This window comes from Paramormyrops kingsleyae, chromosome 6, assembly GCF_048594095.1.
Source record: "Paramormyrops kingsleyae isolate MSU_618 chromosome 6, PKINGS_0.4, whole genome shotgun sequence".
In the NCBI taxonomy this organism is placed as follows: domain Eukaryota; kingdom Metazoa; phylum Chordata; class Actinopteri; order Osteoglossiformes; family Mormyridae; genus Paramormyrops; species Paramormyrops kingsleyae.
In genome coordinates, this window is record NC_132802.1 from 6375621 (window position 1) to 6395934 (window position 20314).

Genomic DNA, 20314 nt, shown 5'->3' on the forward strand with positions numbered 1-20314 from the left:
AAAATAATTACATAAAGCACTGCACTGACCGAAATGACGCCCACAAACAGGCGTATCTGGGCTCAGAATGATGCTTACAGGCGCCTCTCGGGCATCTCAACTCTTTGTTTACAACCGCACAAGCGGACACGCGTTTTGGCCTTCACCGGGTCGTAACTCAAGACTATAATTTTAGTCATAACCCAAGTTATTCGTATGTCAGGCCGGTCGTAACTCGAAGGTCCACCAGCACCAAAACTCAACATACGATGGTATAACATCCATGCTGTTTTTTTTCAGCAGGGATATGTTTATATTATAGTTTTGATGTCTAATACGTTATATCGTCCGGCATCCTCTGGATTTACCATAAATATCACAAAAACGAAACAATAACACGTGATTTAAAGTTTTCCCGTTTGGTTTTAAAACATAGAAACAAAAGTGAAGCCTGTTTTTTCTTTTCCTGTTTTCTTTTTCCCGTTCTGATTTTAAAACAGAAAAACCAAAAAACGCCTGTTTTCCGCCTTCTGCGGTAAATCCAAAGAACGATAGACGGATTCTCATGCAAAATATTAGCTAAACATGAGGACACCATACTGCTGCCACCTACTGGTCATGCAGACAATTTCAATAGAATGACACGTAAGAAATGTATTGTTGGCGAATCAGCCTAATAATTGAAGAAGGGTTGGGGCTGAAGAAGGGTCTCACAGCAGGGGGGGTTCGACCTGAGGGGGCGGAGGTTCTTGGTAAATCCGTCTGACGGGAACATAACATAATTGCTGATGAATGCTGAGATTAAAAACATTTAACAGTACTAAAAATTGATGGATGGTGAATAGGGAGTCAGTCCCGCTTGGTAAATTTTGCAGTGGCCCCCTGCCGTAATGGTTACGGGGCGGGATGGATGTCCCCCTACCCTGCTACTAAATATGAGCTACTTATATCGTGCAGTTTGATTCATGTGATATTGATATACTTGAAAAAAAAATTATCAATCACATACGACCACTTCTTCGATACAAGCTAAGGGTTTGTGGTGAGCTTATAGCCCAGAGAGCACAGGGCTCAAATGCGGATACCCTCAATGGATATTCAGTGTATAAAAGACGAATTGGTGGCATGCGATCGATACTTTTCCATTTCAGAATTCATCAGCGATTATTTTATGTTACTGTCATAAATCTAACAATGAAAAATAACAAATGATATCAAACTGTAGGGGAAAAAGAAAGTTATCAGTGCCGAATTATTGAGACCAGAAATAGACACTTGGCAATCAATTTGTCATTAGCAGCAGGTGACCGAAGACACAGTAGTTTTATCGATTAAAGTGATATTACATTAAAATATATATTTTTTATGCCTCCCCAAACTTGCTCTCAGTAGGTGAGAGCAAGCTGGCTGCAAAGGGAAGATACGTGTTGCAGTGCCCAGAGAGTTGGGGGGTGGGGGTTAAAGGCCTCGCTCGAGGGCCCGCGGGCAAGGTGGGGGTTAAAGGCCTCGCTCGAGGGCCCGCGGGCAAGGTGGGGGTTAAAGGCCTCGCTTGAGGGCCCGCGGGCAAGGTGGGGGTTAAAGGCCTCGCTTGAGGGCCCGCGGGCAAGGTGGGGGTTAAAGGCCTCACTCGAGGGCCCGCGGGCAAGGTGGGGGTTAAAGGCCTCGCTCAAGGGTAAATAGCAGCATGTGTGCAGCTAACCAAAGAAAGTCGTACAATTCATACTCATCTGCTTCATCCACTATCACATTGGTGACATTGTTTTACTGTGAAGAAAATAAAGAAAACATCCTTGACTACTGCATAAGAACATGGATCGTGCTATTTATTGAACTGTGAGAGCAAACAGAACAAATGAAGGCATGTTATTTTGTGTAAATTTCTCCCTCTTCCTAAACGGTCCAAAGTTAAGTTTCACCCCACATAAAATGAAAACCAGGGAAAGAGCAGTATGAATAATAATCCGCATCAAACAGAAAGGGACAGTCTCTTTAATACAATTTGAAGTGAAAAATTACACTTCAGCATTCATCATTAATGTACTTCTTTGCTCACATCTGGAACACATGGGGAAAAAAAAACATGCAGATTCTTTCCGAGTAGTCTAATCTTTGCTAGGGCCTTTGCCTAAGAGGCCCACAGAAACCTCTGCAACACAATTAGCATGATTCAAAGAACATCAGGAAAAACAATTTTTTTTTGTATACCCACAAGCTTTTACTCTACACACACAAACCCCCACCTCCTTAGAAGTGACTAGGACATCTCACTCCAATAGAGTAAATAAGTCCTGTTTTTTATTGGAATGATTTAGCTCTATTTTGATAGGCTTTCAAACTGGAACACTAGACCGGCACAAACAGGGATGCATGACAGATACTGTTAAGAAGATCTACAGGAGCCTCTAAAAAGTATATATCCTAGTTCATTTAGTTTTATTTTGATCTGTCCTCGGTGTAATTAATCTTGGCTGTTCCGCTAGCCCCTCCCCTTGGCGAGTCATTATTATTCGGGATATTACTGGTTGAGACTATTATCAATCAGGAGTCTTCCAGTTCTTGTTTACATAGATATACCCACCCCTTCCAGGGAGCTAAAGCCAGGCAGATAAACTTTAGTCAGTTCAGCTTGTGGCAGTGAATGAAAATGTGCAGTTTCTGATATTTCATTTGAGCTGCGATTTGTGAGATTGTGTGTGTGCAGCTAAACCAAAGCACAGTCTCACACAAACAAGGTTCTGCAGCAGAAGTTCCAGTTGTCAGATTCTTAAACTATGCACAACAGATACATTCATTGATGGGACAAAGCCAGTATTCCAAACAGCCAACTACCCTGAATAAGGGGGTTTCCTGGAGATCTGGGTCATGGACCAACTAAATCCTTTGGTGGATTAAAGGGTGGGGAGGGGGGCAAAGAAATGATAACTTACTGGAAAACAAAACCTAAAATCAATGTAATCTATATGTAGGTAAGCATTCTTCCTTGGAAAATTTGGAATTGATGTGTTAAAAAAAAAAAACAGGAATTATGAAAACAGTATCTCTCCCCCCGTGGGGGGATATGGTCACTCTCAATCCATACACAGACTTGAGGCAAAGTGACACAGGCCATCTCAGGCAGCGAAGACGTCTTAATAAGCAGTAGCAGAGAGATGGTCTGAGGGTTGGTGTCAAGCAGAGCATTGTGTGTGCGTTTCATTTTCTCACCAGGACCAGGAAATGCACCCAACAGACAATTTCACAGACATTTCAAAGTAGCAACATGTGTGGATGCAGTTTAAAAAAATGTGGGGGGGTGTAAATCAAAACAAAGTAATGCACTAACAAGAACTGATTAAAGGCACAATTAATCTTGGCAATTCTGAACAAAAAATAAAATTATTAATAAATATGTTCTAGCCATTTAATATGGGTCACATGACTTGGCCAAAGGCAGAAAAAAAGAGATTTATTAATCTGTATGATCCCTGAATATCACAGGATAAATACCGTCACCGGCAAGAAAGTATCGGGATTTCCACACTGCGAACGTACCATTACATTCTATACAACACCACCTTGCTGGGGAGGGGGGGGGGGGGGGGATACTGCACTGTACCTGCAGAAGAATTGGCAGCAGCAGCAAGTTCTCCCAACCCCCCCCCAAACACACACACACGGCAGTGAATGCAAATAGATCATGAAATTAACTGTCCCCTTAGTCACTACTACACAATAGATCAAAACTCTTTTGCTTTAAAAAGACACACACACACACACACACACACACACACACACACACACACACGCGCACGTGCGCGCGCGCGCACACACACACACACACACACACACACACACAGCCCTCTACATTTCCATCTCTTTCTTGCTCAACATATTCGTTGCTCAGGAGAATAATAATTAGCTATGAAAGGCCTTCCCTGTGTCCTCCTTTCCTTTGTACTTCCTTTTCCCATGTGTGAAGGGCAAATATCGGTACTTGACCATATGCTGTAAAACAGAATAAAAATACACACTCAAACTCACAATTACATTCAAAAATATGCATGAAAAAATACTATACCCACAAAGTAAGCGCTATATTTTCACGTATGGGTACCTTAATCTGCCTCTTCATCGTGATACAGAAGAGCATGATGAAGTACATTACGAGTATCGGCCAGAACACCGGCACGTTGAAGATTTCGAAGAACGTGCAGACCATTGCAATGATGATGCCTTTTGTTGCCGAATGCCTGTTTGGAAAAAGCAAAACGAAAATGTTTCTCAGACACAGGAAACAGATTCCTCTCACGAATGTAAATTAGAATCAGCAGGCGCAGTTTAAAATGAATTGTTAAACTCCCAGTAATACATCCCGGGAAGTGACAAACGGTCTGTGTGTATATAATACTCAAAAAGAATACTGTCAAAATGTACAACATGTTATGCATTATTTGTGAGGGGGGAAATCTTCGATTTGTGTGTGTTGACAATCATGGCCTGGTTTAACTCAACTGGAACCAATATTTGTATTTGACAGGAAGTGGGTTCATACAGTCAGAATTCAACGAGCCAGCTGTGCAATTTGAAACAGGCTGAGAGTAAATCATTAAATACTAAAGCAGTAGAGGAGGTACATGTGCAGATCACGCAACTATAAAAACGATGAGCATATTTACATACATACTTACGAACTGCTCAGTTTCTGTCAGGTGTGAAAATATAAGCACCTATGCAGTAATGTGCCAGTTCCTCTTTTTCAAACTCATTTCCTTTCTGGCTTGACTGTGTGCATTATTTTTATGCACGTTTTGTAACACAAAATATCTGTGTTGTACACTTGTGTTTTGGACAAATACATTTTTAGTATGGATTTCAATTTTATACACATACCCTATATAACTACATATATATGTGCACATAAGAAGGCAGTATAATTTGATGTTATACAGTAAAACGACAAGCCAGCTGAGTTACTTTACTTCTAATTCTTACTGGGTGTGCTGCTTTCACAGTCCAGCTCCACCCTTCGATGGTACCTAAACAATGCAATGCGACAGGTTGAACTGCGAGTGCCCATACCAGAATTTGAACTCGGGTAACCTCCTAATGAAGGGCCGGAACTCTTCGTTTTGCTTCGTAGGTAAAGAAGGCCCATCATCTGGGGGGTGGGCGGTGGGGTGGGGGGTAGCATTAAACACGGAAAAGACCAGAGACATCTGCAGGTGTTTAAGCTGTTCAGCTGTTCCTGCTGTGCTCTTGGCACAATGTACCAAATCTGGGTAACAGCGGACTGGTAACAAATTAGCACGTCTACAACTAAAATAAACTGCTACTATCATAATATTTTAAAGCCATTTCATTTATTTGATGGAGAGAATCATGCAACCTATCGTATTTCGTGAACATTTTATGACAATACCAGCTAAACCCCTTGCAGTAATCCCTTCAGCGGCCCCCTTTTCAGCCCCAGCATCGCTTACCGGCGTCATCCAGGAGTGAAGGGTCCGCTTTCGGTGAGAGAAAAGCAATGAACAAGTTGAGGTGGTAGATGCCCAGTGCGTAGGAAACTATGTACCATCCCTACATAAACAAAGACACAGTGTAACAGTCAGTAAAACACACTACATTTTGACATGCAACATGCTGGAAATATCTAATAGGTTACCTGCAATATGTACACCCTTATCATGTAGAGAGCTGTCAAAATGACTGTCACAGCCCACCGGCCCACTGAGAACGGTGTTGACTTGTCCAACCATGACTGATAAACCTGCAAAAACAGTCAAAGCAATTTCAAGAGGCTGTCATTTCAAAATCCGCTGTGCCCTATAAGGTCTCATATAAAACCCAACCTCTCCCCAAACTGCTTACAATTCAGAATGGTCAATAAGTGTGTAACACCCCCCCCCCCCCCAACCACCACCAAAAAAAAAGAAGATAGCACAACCATAGGGAGAGTTCTGTGAAAGTGAGGAGCAAGAAATTCAATTCAATTCAAATAACTTTATTTGTCCCAGAAAGACAAATTTATTTGTCCCCCAAAGAAATCTGCTCCAGAATGATGCAAAGGAGGGTGTCTCAGCTTTCTGACAACCCCAGGCTCTCTGCTAAAGGCAGCTAATGCAGGCCAGGAGAGGTATAATCCAGATGGGGATCAAAGCATTTAACCTGACAGTACCTGTCCAAGCCGTGTGAAAAAACTTGCAATCGTTGATGGCTTCCCATGGACGGACTCTCCAACACTATCTCCTTCTGACATCCTGCTTCTGCTGAAGATCAGTAGGAACAAAATTACAGGTTTCATTTATAATTCAGCTGTTCAAGGACTAAATGGCTTATACAATACGCAATTTACAAGACCCATTTACAGTCAGATAACTATTCTAAGGTGGGTTAAGTGGAACTCAGACATATACAACATAAAAATAGCCACTGAAGTATCAAATGAAACATTCTAATGCTATAATATAACATAGGATCGACTCAGGTGTTTACATAGTGCTACTTAAAAGTGTTATTCAAAGTTCAGGACGCACTGTAGTCTTCAATCACCGGTGCTGATCGACAGCTTTATCTGTTCGTTTGATTTACAATTAGTCCTTCCGGTCCTCCTTTACAAATAAACAGACGTAGATTCAATTTCAACTTAGCAACAGAACCCGCCAAACTACAAATCACCTATACTAACTAACCATGTCTCGGCATTATCTGGACGTAAATATGTGCGCGTATAACAAAGCGATTTGGACGACTGCGAGTCAGAGTCCTCTGACACACTGGTTATATGATTTATTCATTATCCCTTACTTTCCGAATGATTATGTTATTGTCCATAAAAAGTAACGACTGTCATAATTTTCGCGTGTGTCGTTTTCACCTGCAAGTGTCTACTCCGTAGAGACAGCATTTACGAGTCCTACGGAGATCCATCTTATCTGGCCGATCTGTTAGTCCACGATCACACGAAAAACAAGCCAGTGAGCTACGATCTAGTCACTTACCTAGCTTGTTGAAATAAATACTATATACGAGAACAGAAAACAGGGATAACCAGTTACGTTGGTGAAATGCCACTACCAACGTACTTTTCAAGCCATCGTAAACCCTCTTTTTCCATCTAATCCTTAACTCATGACAAGTGACACTTCATCAGTCGTACGTAGTAATTCTCATCCCATCGAAATACAGAAAAGCTATTCTCACCGACAATACATTTGAGAAAAAGGCAACTATCAATTAATTAACCGTAAAGATGGATGTTGTAGTCCATAACTGCAGACCATTCCTCTGAAGTGTTTGCAAAACAGCCTATCTAAAACTACAGAAACCAGCAACCCCTCCCAGAGTGAACAACTCACTTCCGGTCAAATGTGAAGCAGAGTTCGTTAGTTGAGCCTAAAATGTTGGAAATGCTTATGTACGATGCAAAGGTTACACATACATTTATCACTTCGAATCAGCGTTTCTCTGTATCGTTTAGCATCGCCAATAACGTAACATCGTTATCAAATGTTTAACGATAAAACTGATACTTAGTATCTCACTAAAATATTTTCCTTACCTACTACCGCGTCGCTACGGCGTGTCCCCAGGCAGTGTAATCGCGTCACTATTTCCGCCAGACCGCTTCCGAGCACCTCGCAGACCAGATTAATCGAGCTCTGAGATGAGGTGTCTGTCAGGGTACTAGCCTAACGCTCTTAGGGCGCTTTTCCACCGCACAAATATTACATGTTTGTATAAATTGGTCGGATCTCAGAACCAGTGAATTTCTCCTGTACAACCTTGGAGTACAATCAATCACTATAAAATATACAATTGTATGCATAAGTACATAAAATAAACTGCAAAAGGGGGATTTTTAAGTTGAAGATCAATCTCGACATTTACTTTCAGATAACTGCTATCAAAAGGAGAGAATATCAGTGAAGAAGGAAAGAATCAAAAGAAAAATGGCTACTTTAGGCCACTGGTTAGAGCAGGGGTGTCAAACTCCAGCCCTGGAGGGCCGGAGCCCTGTGTAGCTTAGTTCTTTCCTCCTTTCGCCACAAATGATTCAGCTCAAGAGCTGTGTGGTAATTAGCACAAGGAGTTGAAGCAGGTGTGTTAAATGAGAGGAAACCAAAAACTGTGTAGGGCTCCAGCCCCCCAGGACTGGAGTTTGAGACCCCTGGGTTAGAGCTTTTCCTAGGAAGCAGAGGCCAAAAGCCAGGGAGCACCCTGGATGGGATGTCAGTCCATGGCCTGGTACACATTCACACATCAAGTACAATGACGCCAATGAGATGCCAAATGCCAAATAACCTAACTACATGCTTTTGGAATGTGGGGGGAAACACTGTATCTAGGGGAAACCCACTTGACACGGGGTGAGCATGCAAACTCCACATACACACAAAACGGTGGTGGGATTTGAACCTCCATCTTTGTAGGTCACTGGGCTGCCCCTTACTTTTCTCCAGTCATGCTAATGTCATGTCAGTTTTGATACCAGTATCAGAAATAGGCATGTGGACCAAGTTAAACAACGATAGTAATTGAAATAAATGCTAAAAATTATGAACATTATATAATTATGGTGACATAAATATTAAAATCAGTATAAAATCAAATTATGTCTGTGTGGGGGGGTGGACCTATATTCAATAAGTCTATATACATATCCCATATTTCATCTGGCAGTGGATAGACTGCCCATAGAACCTGACAAGATGAGAAGGATACCGGCACGAGATGTAATACTCCAGTTCAACTATTGAAAATAAACATCATGACAAGATACTTGTATGAAATAATTTCATTTTAAAACCTTTAACAGCATATAAAAACGTCTGCTTTGAATGGTCGATGCTCTAGTTATCAAACACATAGAAGTGCAACATAAAAAAAAGTTTGAGTCAAACAGGATGAGGAGAAAACAAGTTGTAAGATATACTTCGGTTACTCGTGTGATTTCAGCAATATATAAAGAAGTTCACAGATTCTTCTGGATAAATTTACATAAGATCATCTATCAGTATAGACATTATTGAAAGTAAAATTCGAGGAAGGAGTTGTCCCGTACAAATAATCCCCAAGCCGCTAAACAGCTCGCTTGTTGGTTATATGAAGCTAAACAAAGAATAATGCGAAAGAGCGGAAGGAAACGACAAACAATGAGACCCCTTTAATTCGATAAACACCGAATAAAGCACTTTACGGGTTGCACGCTGGAGGAAGTGTCGCCGAATTGCTAAATGTGGAAAAAACACACCAATCTGGTCATCGGGCAAAAAAATATGTATATAATGTGTTGTTTCGCTAGATAGCGGTTAGCCACTCCGTTTTTTTAAAAAAAAAATAACACACCGCATAATATCTTATTATAACGAATCGGTGTATCTTGCAGCACCGAGTGCTGTTTTGGCTTATCAGAAAAAAATAACAGAAACTGAACAGCTACCTGTTTGTTCTCCTAAAGATGGGGAGAAAAAAGAAGACATTGCACGACTATGCTGCCGAGTTCAGCGATCTGGGAGTTAAGAGGCAGCTGGTGGAGCAGCACAACTCCGGAGAAAGGACCGTACTGGAAATACTGTACTGTAAATCTTGCGAGATCCCGGTGAGAGTCCGCAGAGACCGGATACTCGAGCACCTGGCTTCGGCCAGACATTTCAGGAACAGACGACTCGCAAAACTGTGGGACCGCAAGCCCAGTCACCTGTAAGTACTGGTTTCACGAAAGCCTGACAAGGCGAAGCTTGGCCGCCGGAGCCATGAGTTAGCCGAGCGCTCCTCGTCCGTGCCTCTGTCGGGGTCTTTGGATCGCCAAAGTAAAGGCGACTGGCCCTGATTAGCTTGCTAACATCTGTTAGCTGCGAAGATGAACGCAAAACCACTTTTTTACTAAGGAATTAAGACGCCCCCGACCGTTAAGTGGCCAGGCGGCTGGCTTAGCTACCTATAACTGCTGTATGGGTGGTACAGTGATAAACCGAAGAGGCGGTAGATAAGTACAGTGTATAAGCTAGCTTGCTTTGTGTTTGATTCTTTGCCATCGTAAATATAGCCAAACATCCAACACATGCAACTTTTCCAGCGCTACATTGTGGCGTGATAATCCTAAACGATGTTTTTGCCAAATGTCAATTAACCAGTGTCACTGTTATTAATTTACCGGAAAGGATCTCAACGACAATTTAAACGTTTATTTATTAACTTCCTTCAGTTTCTTTTAAAAAAGCAGTGTATTCAGCCCCTGTCTATTTTATATGTACATTTAGGTTACTTTGAGTTAATTATAGCTTGGGTCTTTTTTTTTTTTTTTTTTTTGCAATGCAGCGTTTCAAATTAAATGAATTGTTGTCAATTATGTCACATGTCGCCGTCAGGAGGGTTTTTTTAGGCATATGCTTTTTGCACCCAGGTGTCAGTAGCCAACAATGCTATTTGCACCCGGGTCGGTATAGCAGGCAGATGCTATTGTCACCCAGGTGTGAGTAACCAATAATGCTGTTCCACACAAACTTGCATGGCTAATGAAAGTGAAACTGCACAGGTCGTTATTGCAGAAAATTCTTCCCCATGTATTACACACAAGACGGGAATTCTAGCTCATTCTAAGAAATGAATTACAATTAAGTGTAGCTGGTGCTAATGCTAGTTTGCAAGATTACTGTGTGGCTTCAGAAAGCTAACTATTGCTAAAACAAGTGTACATTTTGTGTTTAATATACCCTAACTTTTATATTTGTATCCCACTCCGGTGCCTTCAGCGCCTGAAGTGACGTGGTGCAACCGTGGGACCTAAAGGGCCATGGTCAGGATTTGAAAAATAAAGAGACCTGTTGCCATATACAAGAAACTGGGTATATTGGTGTTTTAACTGTTACACCAACTGGATTGTTTTGATGTCGGATGTTGACTACCCTCTGCCACGCAAAACACAGACTTTCTATGGATACAGGTCTGGCCACATCCTTTCCCCTGTCTGTGACTTTAAACTAGAACACTTAGTGGTGTGTGTGTGTGTGTGTGTGTGTGTGTGTGTGTGTGTGTGTGTGTGGAGAAATAGCCTAACCTTCATCATGGGCAAAGTGCACATATTTCACATGTTTCATACAATTGCCTTCTCTCGAGACGCTATCCCAGGTAACTGTTCTGAACGTTTCTTACAGATAATGGCGAAACGGTCATTGCTTTGTCTTACCGAATGATATGCTTCCTGCCAGTTCACACACAAGCCTGCTACGCGGCTGCCGCCAGCGTCTGTAAATTCCAGTTGCTGTCAGTGGAGGGGGCTGATGCTGGGGGCTGGGCTCGCCCGCGCTCTCCCACGACTCTCCGGGGACCCTATAAGTCTCAACTGTATTAAGCAGCACTCATCTCGGATAAGAAGTTTTCTACTGCTGATTTTTTATCCAGTTGTTTTTAGCACTGATTTTCCCCCCCAGGTCTAAAAAAATGACCTTTGTCCAGACTTCGGTGACCTCATAGCTGGCTATGGACATGCATGCAACAGAGTGTTTTCGTTTTTTGGGGGAGTCAGAGGGCGGGGAGTGAGGAGGCCGGGTGTAAATAGCCGAATAGATGTCGTGTGACTATTTTCACCAGAGTGCAAATAGACACTCCGTATCTTATAACGAATCGGTCTATTCTGGCTTATCAGGAAAAAAATAATAGAAACTGAACAGCGCCGTATATGCTCTCCCAAAGATGGGGAGAAAAAAGAAGACATTGCACGACTATGCTGCCGAGTTCAGCGATCTAGGAGTTAAGAGGCAGCCGATGGAGCAGCACAACTCCGGAGAAAGGACCGTACTGGAAATACTGTACTGTAAATCTTGCGAGATCCCGGTGAGAGTCCGCAGAGACCGGATACTCGAGCACCTGGCTTCGGCTAGACATTTCAGGAACAGACGACTCGCAAAACTGTGGGACCGCAAGCCCAGTCACCTGTAAGTAGGGCTGCCATACGGGATCGTTCCGTATTGGAACATAAAATGCTGCGTACTGTATTGAATCGATAAGGGACGCAATTTGTTCCCTTATTAGAGTACACATCGTTTCATATATGCACTAGCTCTTAAAAGAGGAGAGAATATCATAAGAATAAGTAAAATCAAGCCAGTTAAGTGGATAAGTTTAAATTATGTGGTGAGCTGACGTTAGACACCGTCAAGCTCCATACGCTGTGTGATCATACATCACGTCACGTCACGGTCATCGTTGCCTTGAACACTTGCGGGAAGTTGGCCCCCCATGTGTTCCAGATATTAACCGAATCGGTCTCAGTCGTCTGTGCTAGTTTGTATCGTTGAGATTTTCGTTTGTGCTGCTTTAGTTACTGAGATATAAATGTTTGTTTACGTGGTGACGTCACCTCGGTAAAGTTGTGCCCCCCATTTATGTCCGATTTCAACCAAACCGGTCTCAGTCATTTGTACAGTTTAAACATGTTCGTGCTATTATTATTTATGAGTTATACCTTTTGGTTTATGCCATTTGTAAACTAGCTTGCTTTGTGTTTGATTCTTTGCCATCCTTAATGCTGCCAGACATAAAGCACATGCATTGTAGGGTGATAATCGTGAAGGGTACTAGTGCCAAATGTCAGTTAACCAGCGCCACTGTTATTAAATCGCAAGGATCTCAAGAACAGTTTAAACGTTTATTAACTTCCCTCAGTTTATATATATAAATTTGGGTTAATTATGGTTTGGCTCTTTTTGGCTATACAATGTTGAAAATTACATGAGTTTTTGCTAAGTATGTCACAGGTTTCGGTCGAGGGTTTTATTTTGGCAGATGCCTTTTGCATCCAGGTGTCAGTAGCCAACAATGGTGTTTTGCACCCGGGGTGGACAGCCAAAGTGACTATTTTCACCCAGGTGTGTATAGCAAGCAGATGCTATTTGCACTTAACAATGCGGTTCCACTAAAATTCCCTGGATAATACAATTGCATGCATGGTTGCACGTTACTTCAGTGGCCGAAGGCTCCAAATTGGGATACATGTGCAATCAATCAATCCACACAGTTTTTTTTTTGCACCCTAATCTAAATTCTATATTTCCCCTCCATGTGCAACACATAAAAGGGAAATTCTCCAACGTAGCCCTGTAGCTAATGCTCACGCTAGTAGAAAAGATTGCTGAGAGCCTTTGGCTAGCTAACTATTGCCAATACAAGGCTACATTTTATGTTTAATGGACCCCACCTTTTATACTTGCATCCCACTTTGCCACCTTTAGCCGCCGAAGGGACGTTCAACCATGCATGCAATGCAGAGTTTATGTCTTTTGTGGAACCAGGGTGCAGGGACTGAGAAGGCCAGGTGTAAATAGCTGAATGGATGCCGTGTGCCATTTTTTTTCTCGCAGCGTCTATTTGCACCCAGGTGCAAATAGCATCTTCCCATCTGTTCGTCTATTTACACCCGGCCTCCTCAGTCCCTGCCTCCCAGGTTCCACAAAAATGACAACACTGTGGTGCATGCATGATTGCATGTTACTTCAGTGACCGAAAGCTCCGAAATTGGGATACATGTGCAATCAATGTATCAATCAATCAATCAGTGATCCATTTGGGGGGTCCAAAGTGGGATACAAATATAAATGGCCGTAGGTGTGGTGGCGGGTCGGGGGGCAGCAGGTGTGGTGGCGGGTGGGGGGGCCGTAGGTGTGGTGGCGGATCGGGGGGCAGCAGGTGTGGTGGCGGGTCGGGGGGCCGTAGGTGTGGTGGCGGGTCGGGGGGCAGCAGGTGTGGTGGCGGGTCGGGGGGCCGTAGGTGTGGGTCCCATTCTATCCTCCGGCTCTGGATGCCATATTCCTGTGGGTCTTCAGCAGTTACTCTGTTTTCCTCCTACAGTCCAAAAAAAAAAACCCCAAAAAACTTGGGGTTAGATCTAAGGTATGGCCTGTCCTGTGGGATAGACTCCAACCTGTACAAATAATCAGAATGGCAAATCCCAAGGAAGCAGTAGGTTGCATTAGAGGCGGTAAACAAATTGAAGGCATCTCACCGATTAGTGTATCCTCTATTCTACCAGTCTACCAGCATGGCTGACCAGTATAAATCCTACCCTATTTAACAGAATGTTACTTTCCATAAAACGTACATTTTAAAAATATATTCAATTTAGCCATTACTTATATTAATGTAAACCGGAAATTGTTTATTGAGCAGCTATGTTAATGGCCACTAGATGGCAATAAAACACAATATTCAGTTAAATAATCCCTCAATCAACCCATCTACTTTTCAGAACTCATCCAATACAGGGCTACAGCGTCTATTAAATATTTTCTTTTAAAACATTGATTATTTTAAAGATTCAAATATTTACTGTATTTAAAAATGTAACCACAGGATTTTAAAATTTATGGTAATGAAGAAATCTGGCAGTGTAAATAAATGACATTGGTAGACTCAAGACTTTAGTATTTTGGACAGTTCATAAAATAGAGCGATTTATCATTTGCTTGCATTCCTCACATTTTGTTTAGATCAGGGATCATTTTGACCTTATTGTCCCACTTAGTAGTTGATTCCGTTACATTTTCATGCAAAAATACTTTTATGCAAAGTGATTTAAAATGATTACTCATTATTACATTTTATGACATATATGTCAGTCATTTTAAATATGAAAAACATTGTGTACTGAAATTGATAAAATCCATGTTGTATTTGTATTTTAAAAATAGTTTTCCGTCCCATAAGCGTTCATCTTCGTTATGTCTCTGCCTCTCCTGTGTCTTCTCTTTAACATTTAGTTGGTCTGGTGCATTTAAGAACTCAGAATGCACTGTAATGCTCTGGATTAGCTTCTCCTTATGATGCCTTCTTATGATCGCCGTGAAATGCTGAGATTATCATGGTTTTTCATGTTGGTTCCATGCCCTTCTCTGATTGGTGCGTCGTCTTCACGGACAGCCACAGAAGACCCTGTTATTGGTTCTTCATAGGTCACCAGAAGTGGAGGCCCCACCAGGCTCTCCTGGACAGTCGGACTCCGCGTCTCCTCTGGCCTTGCAGTCCAAGCTCATCTTGGCTGGGAACTGCTGCTCCTCATCGAGCCCGGTGTCCCGCTCCTGCCCCCCCTCTCAGTCAGGTTCTGGCGTTTGCGCTGGTGGTAGCCCCAAGAGGAAGGGTGTGGTCACCCCAGCAGTGTCCGCCCCACGGACTTCGGCATCAGGCACAAGGCCCTGGCTGCTGCCCCCGGATGTGGCCCGGCCTGCTTTCGGGGGATGGGAGCCGGGTGGCTTTGGTGCCGGGCTGGCGGTGTTCGGCGCGGGGTCTGGCAGCACGGCCCTGTGCCGCAACCTGCTGGAGGAGAGCCGCTGCCAGCTGTTGTATGCGGTGAATGACCAGCGCCGGGAAGTGGAAGATCTCTTCAGCCAGGAGCGACTGGCCCATGCCAGGCTGTTGCGCGCCGTCGACGCAGACATCGCGCTGAGTGACCCGCGGTAGGTCAGGAACTGGGAGTGAGCTGTGGGATATCTGAGGTTGCGTCTGACTGATTGGCTATTTGCTGCTAAACCTGATTGGCCGCCTGAAGGTGGCCATGCTGATTGGCTGTTTGAGCTACTGCCTGACATAATGTCAGATTAATTACCCTCACGTCCATGTGCATAAACATAAATGACCTCCCATTGTATGGAAAAGTGTTGTATATACTGAATTACACTGTTGTAAACACATTTTCTGGGTATATCCTCTAAACCTGCATGACTTAGTAAAAGGAAAGCTTCATATTCAGTAAAACCAAATTTAGTTGAAATTAGCTGTCAATATGCCTAGACGCTAATGCTATTCTAAAGAGGAATCTGACCCAAAGAGTTAGACACACCACAAACCTAAAAGTCTTAGTTTTTACAACAATAAAAACACTATAAAGTTAGGTAGATATATTCTTTTGGTCTCTAGTGGGGAAATTCCTATTATTCCATTTTTCTCTTTATAATGATCAATCTGATTAATTGACCATTGATACATCTAAGTGTTGTTAAAGATGGCTACCCCTGGTTGGTTGGCGCCCCATTCTGGGCTGTTCCATGTCTTGCGTCCATAGCCTTCGGGGTATTCTCTGGACCCCCCGCGACCCAGAATAGGACAAGCGGTTTCAGAAAATGGGTGGATGGATAATAGAATGTTAGGATTTGTCTGTTATAGATCAGGGGCTTCTTTGGTGTTCATTAGCTTCAGCTGCTAAGCTAAGATGCTGTTTGTCTGCTCTTCTTCCAGGGTTACAGGAGTCATCGTCTGTTCTCCACCAAACGAGGCCTCTGCGATTGTCCTTCGTGCCTTACGTGCAGGTTCATCCCTTCAAAACAATTCAGAAACTAATTTTCTCACCAATGGAATGTACCATGGACAGAAATGCATCCTGAATATGATGTGAGGTCATTCAGGCGTGTTGCGTTTTGCAGGAAAAGGGGTGTTTTGTGAAAGGCTGCCCAGTTTAGACAGGAACATCGCCGAGTCTTGTTTCGACGAAGCGGACCGGCGAGGGAGACCGCTCGTGTGCGGCTTTTACAAGTACGTCTCCCGCTCCATTTTCTGTTTGCGGAAGCCCATGTGTGCCGTGGCTTAGAGCGAACGTCTGCCTTGTTTGCTGTAGACGCTTTGACCCAGCCCTGCAGTACTTATACAAGCGAGTGAACGAGAACGACAGTCTCGGCAGGATACAGAAGATCTCAGCTGTGAGCCGCATGTATCCTCAGCCTTCTGTCGCCACTATCAGATCATCAGGTATGAATCTTATATTTCTACATGGTCACGTTTCCCAAAGAGTCTGAATACAGGTTAGATATGGGACTTTGTATATTCTCTATGCATTACAGCACTGGCTTCCACTGTGAGATCAGTTATTACGTAATCATACAATAATGTAAAAGACATTGATTTTAGTAATGGTCCCTTGTTGGACATTGATGTATGTGCCGTGCAGCGCACCTGATGGGCGTTTTCCTGTTTTGTCATTCGCTGTAGGCGGAATCTTTCACGGTGCGGCTGTGCATGACATCGACATCATCTGCTGGATGCTGGGGGAGCGGATCCCAGACACCATCTTCTCGCTGGGCCATGCGTTCTGTGCAGGTGTGAAGCCGGAACCTTCTGACGTGACCTGTAGACGCTCTGCTACACTTAGTGATTTTCCAGTGTTGTTTCATCACTGTGTATAAAGCCATCAGTGCATGGAATTGGACAGACACCTCACACTTAGTGGCTGTTTCTTAAGCAAGAAATCATAGCTAGTGCTTGGATGTACTGTTGTTTCACTGAAATATATTTCTACGTTTTGTCTGTTTAGCTGGTGATTTTGTGTTAAGGCTTGTGCCCAAGGTGAAGCACTGCTAATCGTGGCATTTGAACCAGTGACCTTCCAAGCGCAAGATCAGTGTCCTAACTTGCTAAGCCACACATCACCTGGGCGTGTAGCACAAGTGCTGAGTCGCTCGCGCATCTTCTTGTGGGCCCTGAATGAAAACATGCACAAACATCAATGTAGCGAAACACCGCAGAGTGAAGTAGGGCAGTCTGCCGATGCCGGATAGCAGAGTGAAGTAGGGCAGTCTGCCGACGCCGGGTAGCAGAGTGAAGTAGGGCAGTCTGCCGACGCCGGATAGCAGAGTGAAGTAGGGCAGTCTGCCGACGCCGGGTAGCAGAGTGAAGTAGGGCAGTCTGCCGACGCCGGGTAGCAGAGTGAAGTAGGGCAGTCTGCCGACGCCGGGTAGCAGAGTGAAGTAGGGCAGTCTGCCGACGCCGGATAGCAGAGTGAAGTAGGGCAGTCTGCCGACGCCGGATAGCAGAGTGACCCGCCGTGGGCTCTCTCCGCAGAGATGGCTTCCCTCAGTGACGCCGATGCCATTTCTGTCAGCATGAAGTTCCCCAGTGGCGCCATCGCATCCCTAGACGTGAGCCAGCACTGCAACAAGAGCTGCGACCAAAGACTTGAAGTGCGTGCGTGCACGTGCGTGAGTGTGCACGTGCGTGAGTGTGCGTGTGTGTGCGTGTTCGTGCATTTTTTAATAGTCATTCAAATTACCTTTCTGGACTATAAGTAGATGAATTGTTAATTCTTTGTTAATACTCAGCAGTCAGTATAATCTTTTTACACACACAAGCACACACACATTTATATAATTTGTACCCATTTGTGGTGTAAATATATGATTCATCCTGGAAAGAATCATTAAAATGTATTATTTATATCAATTTCAACATAGGTTTTCCCTTTTACTTCACTAGTATGCTGCTTGTGTCTTTTATATTTTTGGTGTTGTGTGTTTTTTTTTTATAAACATGGGAGCCCAAGTGTCTGAATGACAATAAAGATATTCTATTCTATTCTATTCTATTCTATTCTATTCTATTCTATTCTATTCTATATCCTGGGTGCATCTCCTGGCCCTTGGTTATGGTTCAGGTGTACGGCTCTGAGGGTTCCCTGCAGATGGAGAACAGGAATCCGCTGGGCATCTCCGATCACAGCCGTTCGCCAGGGCCCCGCCCCCAGAGCGCCGCCGACCGCTTCCGGGACGCCCACGGGGAACTGCTGCGCCACTTCCTCCGCACGCTTCGAGGTCAGGTGACACAGCAGTCACGGACGGCCTCCTCAGTGACCTCCCTGTGTAGTGATGGGACCCCACAATCACAATAATGTCACGGAAGCTAAAGTTGGAACTCAGCTAGCATTAGCCACAGGCAGCCTGCTCCTCCAAAAACCAGCCATTTAACTTCTCTTCCTCCAATATGTAGATGCTAAGCTAATATAAAGTATAACTGAAGGTCAGATGCTAAGCCAACATAAAGTATGACTGTGGGTCAGATGCTAAACTAATACAAAATATAATGCTAATGAGATGCTAAGTTAACATAGAATGACATTGACTGAGGGGTTAATAAAGGACAGTTGGACAAAGGCATGTAAAAGCAGAGTTTGAAAAGACTTCATCAGACACCTGATTACCTGATTAGACAAGCAACAGGGACAGATAGCAGTAAAACGAATGCATTTGGCAAGCAAGCCAAAAACCGACATCTTAAACATTGAAAATGATTTTAATCTCTGCTTTATAAAAATGAAAATGTGCCTTGAGGCTGTTGTGATACATGAAGAGCTGAACTGTATCAGCACGTGGTTTGCTGGGCTTTCATTTGGTTCATGTTTTAAAGATTGTCCCAGGAGGATTTAGAAATATGGCATGTCAGTGTTTTGTAGGGAATAACATAACATAACACTGTAAATTGGTTTGGGTAAGAGCACCCATATACCAATTGTCCATCCGTCCATCCACCCATCCATCCATCCATACACATTTTATTTAGCCTGGAGTTGAAGACCCTCCAAGCCTAAGCCATCCACAGCCATGTAGACCCACTGATCTTCCTAAACTAATGGGGGGGAGGGGCCTGACCGACAGCCAAAACATAACCCTCACCTGGATCATCAGACATAAGCAGTCATTGTGCAGTTAGATTCAGGCCCCGACACGTGTTTCTGCCCACAACAGGACGGGAGGCGCCGTTCTTCACCAAAGAGCAGTACCTGTGGACGGTGCAGGTCGCGGCGGCCGCTGAGCAGGCCTGGAAGAGCGGCTCTGCAGTGGACCTGCGCCACATGGCCGCCAACAGCACCACCACCATCAAGACCGAGGCGTGACGCGTCGCCTTCATGGGACCATCGGAGTGATTCGCTTTCACACCGTGTCACCTGGACTGTCGCGCTCCTTGGCTCCCATTTCTCCTCCCTCTCGCCCTGTTCGACTGTAAACGCTACGTCTCTTAGTAGGTTAATCAGGTTTATAAGTGGGGTTAGGTGCAATACGAGACGGACTGACGGCCTGTCGCAAGTCATCGTTTCAAAAGCTGAAGCTAAAGAGGGACGAAGGCCCAGAGATCCATCCTTTAGAAATATATACCAGCTCCACGCTTTATCAGTTTAGGATATCACGCTGAGCATATTGTCGGTTTTTAGAGGATCACCAGTGATACTCTACCTGCACTAAGAATATAGGGACGGTGTATGTTTTCCAAATAATCAGATTTATTTGTTTTTAGAAAATAGTCATGAAAACACTCACTGTAGGAGTAGAGTTTGTAGCAGATTCACACTTGGGTAATTTAATTGAAGTCTTATTAAGGCTCGTCTTCCAAATGTACTATTGTAACTGTGATATTATGCTTCAAAGACTTAGTGTTCTGGTGACTGTTCTGGTGCTTTCTCCCTGTGCATTTGTGACATATATGTACATATAATTACACTTCTTCAGTTTTGTTATATTTAGTCCCTTAGTTTGTTTTTCTTGTGAAGAATTCATCCGTATAAAAACATTGATCTGAGGTTGTGTTCCTGCCAGAGGGACTCCGT

The 20314-nt window shown here is 43.7% G+C and overlaps 2 protein-coding genes across 13 annotated transcripts; one reads left to right on the forward strand and one right to left on the reverse strand.

Annotated features, from left to right (window-relative positions):
* Positions 1–1781: 1781 nt before the first annotated feature.
* rer1 (retention in endoplasmic reticulum sorting receptor 1) lies at positions 1782–11271 on the reverse strand. 11 transcript variants are annotated; one of them, XM_072713501.1, is made up of 7 exons: positions 11147–11271; positions 6137–6227; positions 5624–5728; positions 5439–5538; positions 5038–5116; positions 4073–4208; positions 1782–3963 (listed from the first exon to the last, which is right to left on the reverse strand). In XM_072713501.1, exons 2-7 carry the CDS (start codon positions 6215–6217, stop codon positions 3874–3876), a joined length of 591 nt encoding a protein of 196 aa, XP_072569602.1. In that variant the 5' UTR covers positions 6218–6227; positions 11147–11271; the 3' UTR covers positions 1782–3873. The 11 variants fall into 11 exon arrangements, with proteins under 11 accessions (XP_072569602.1, XP_072569598.1, XP_072569600.1 ...); XM_072713497.1 differs by lacking the exon at positions 11147–11271 and adding an exon at positions 7520–7632; XM_072713499.1 differs by lacking the exon at positions 11147–11271 and adding an exon at positions 7520–7593 and having other exon boundaries at positions 6137–6235.
* On the forward strand, positions 9129–20286 carry LOC111859132 (myo-inositol 2-dehydrogenase-like). 2 transcript variants are annotated; one of them, XM_023841563.2, is made up of 9 exons: positions 9129–9660; positions 14907–15407; positions 16186–16256; positions 16371–16479; positions 16562–16692; positions 16933–17040; positions 17782–17900; positions 18371–18527; positions 19458–20286. In XM_023841563.2, the coding sequence occupies exons 1-9, from the start codon at positions 9419–9421 to the stop codon at positions 19604–19606; spliced, it is 1587 nt and encodes a 528-aa protein (XP_023697331.1). In that variant the 5' UTR covers positions 9129–9418; the 3' UTR covers positions 19607–20286. The 2 variants fall into 2 exon arrangements, with proteins under 2 accessions (XP_023697331.1, XP_023697330.1); XM_023841562.2 differs by lacking the exon at positions 9129–9660 and adding an exon at positions 11394–11894.
* Positions 20287–20314: the final 28 nt, after the last annotated feature.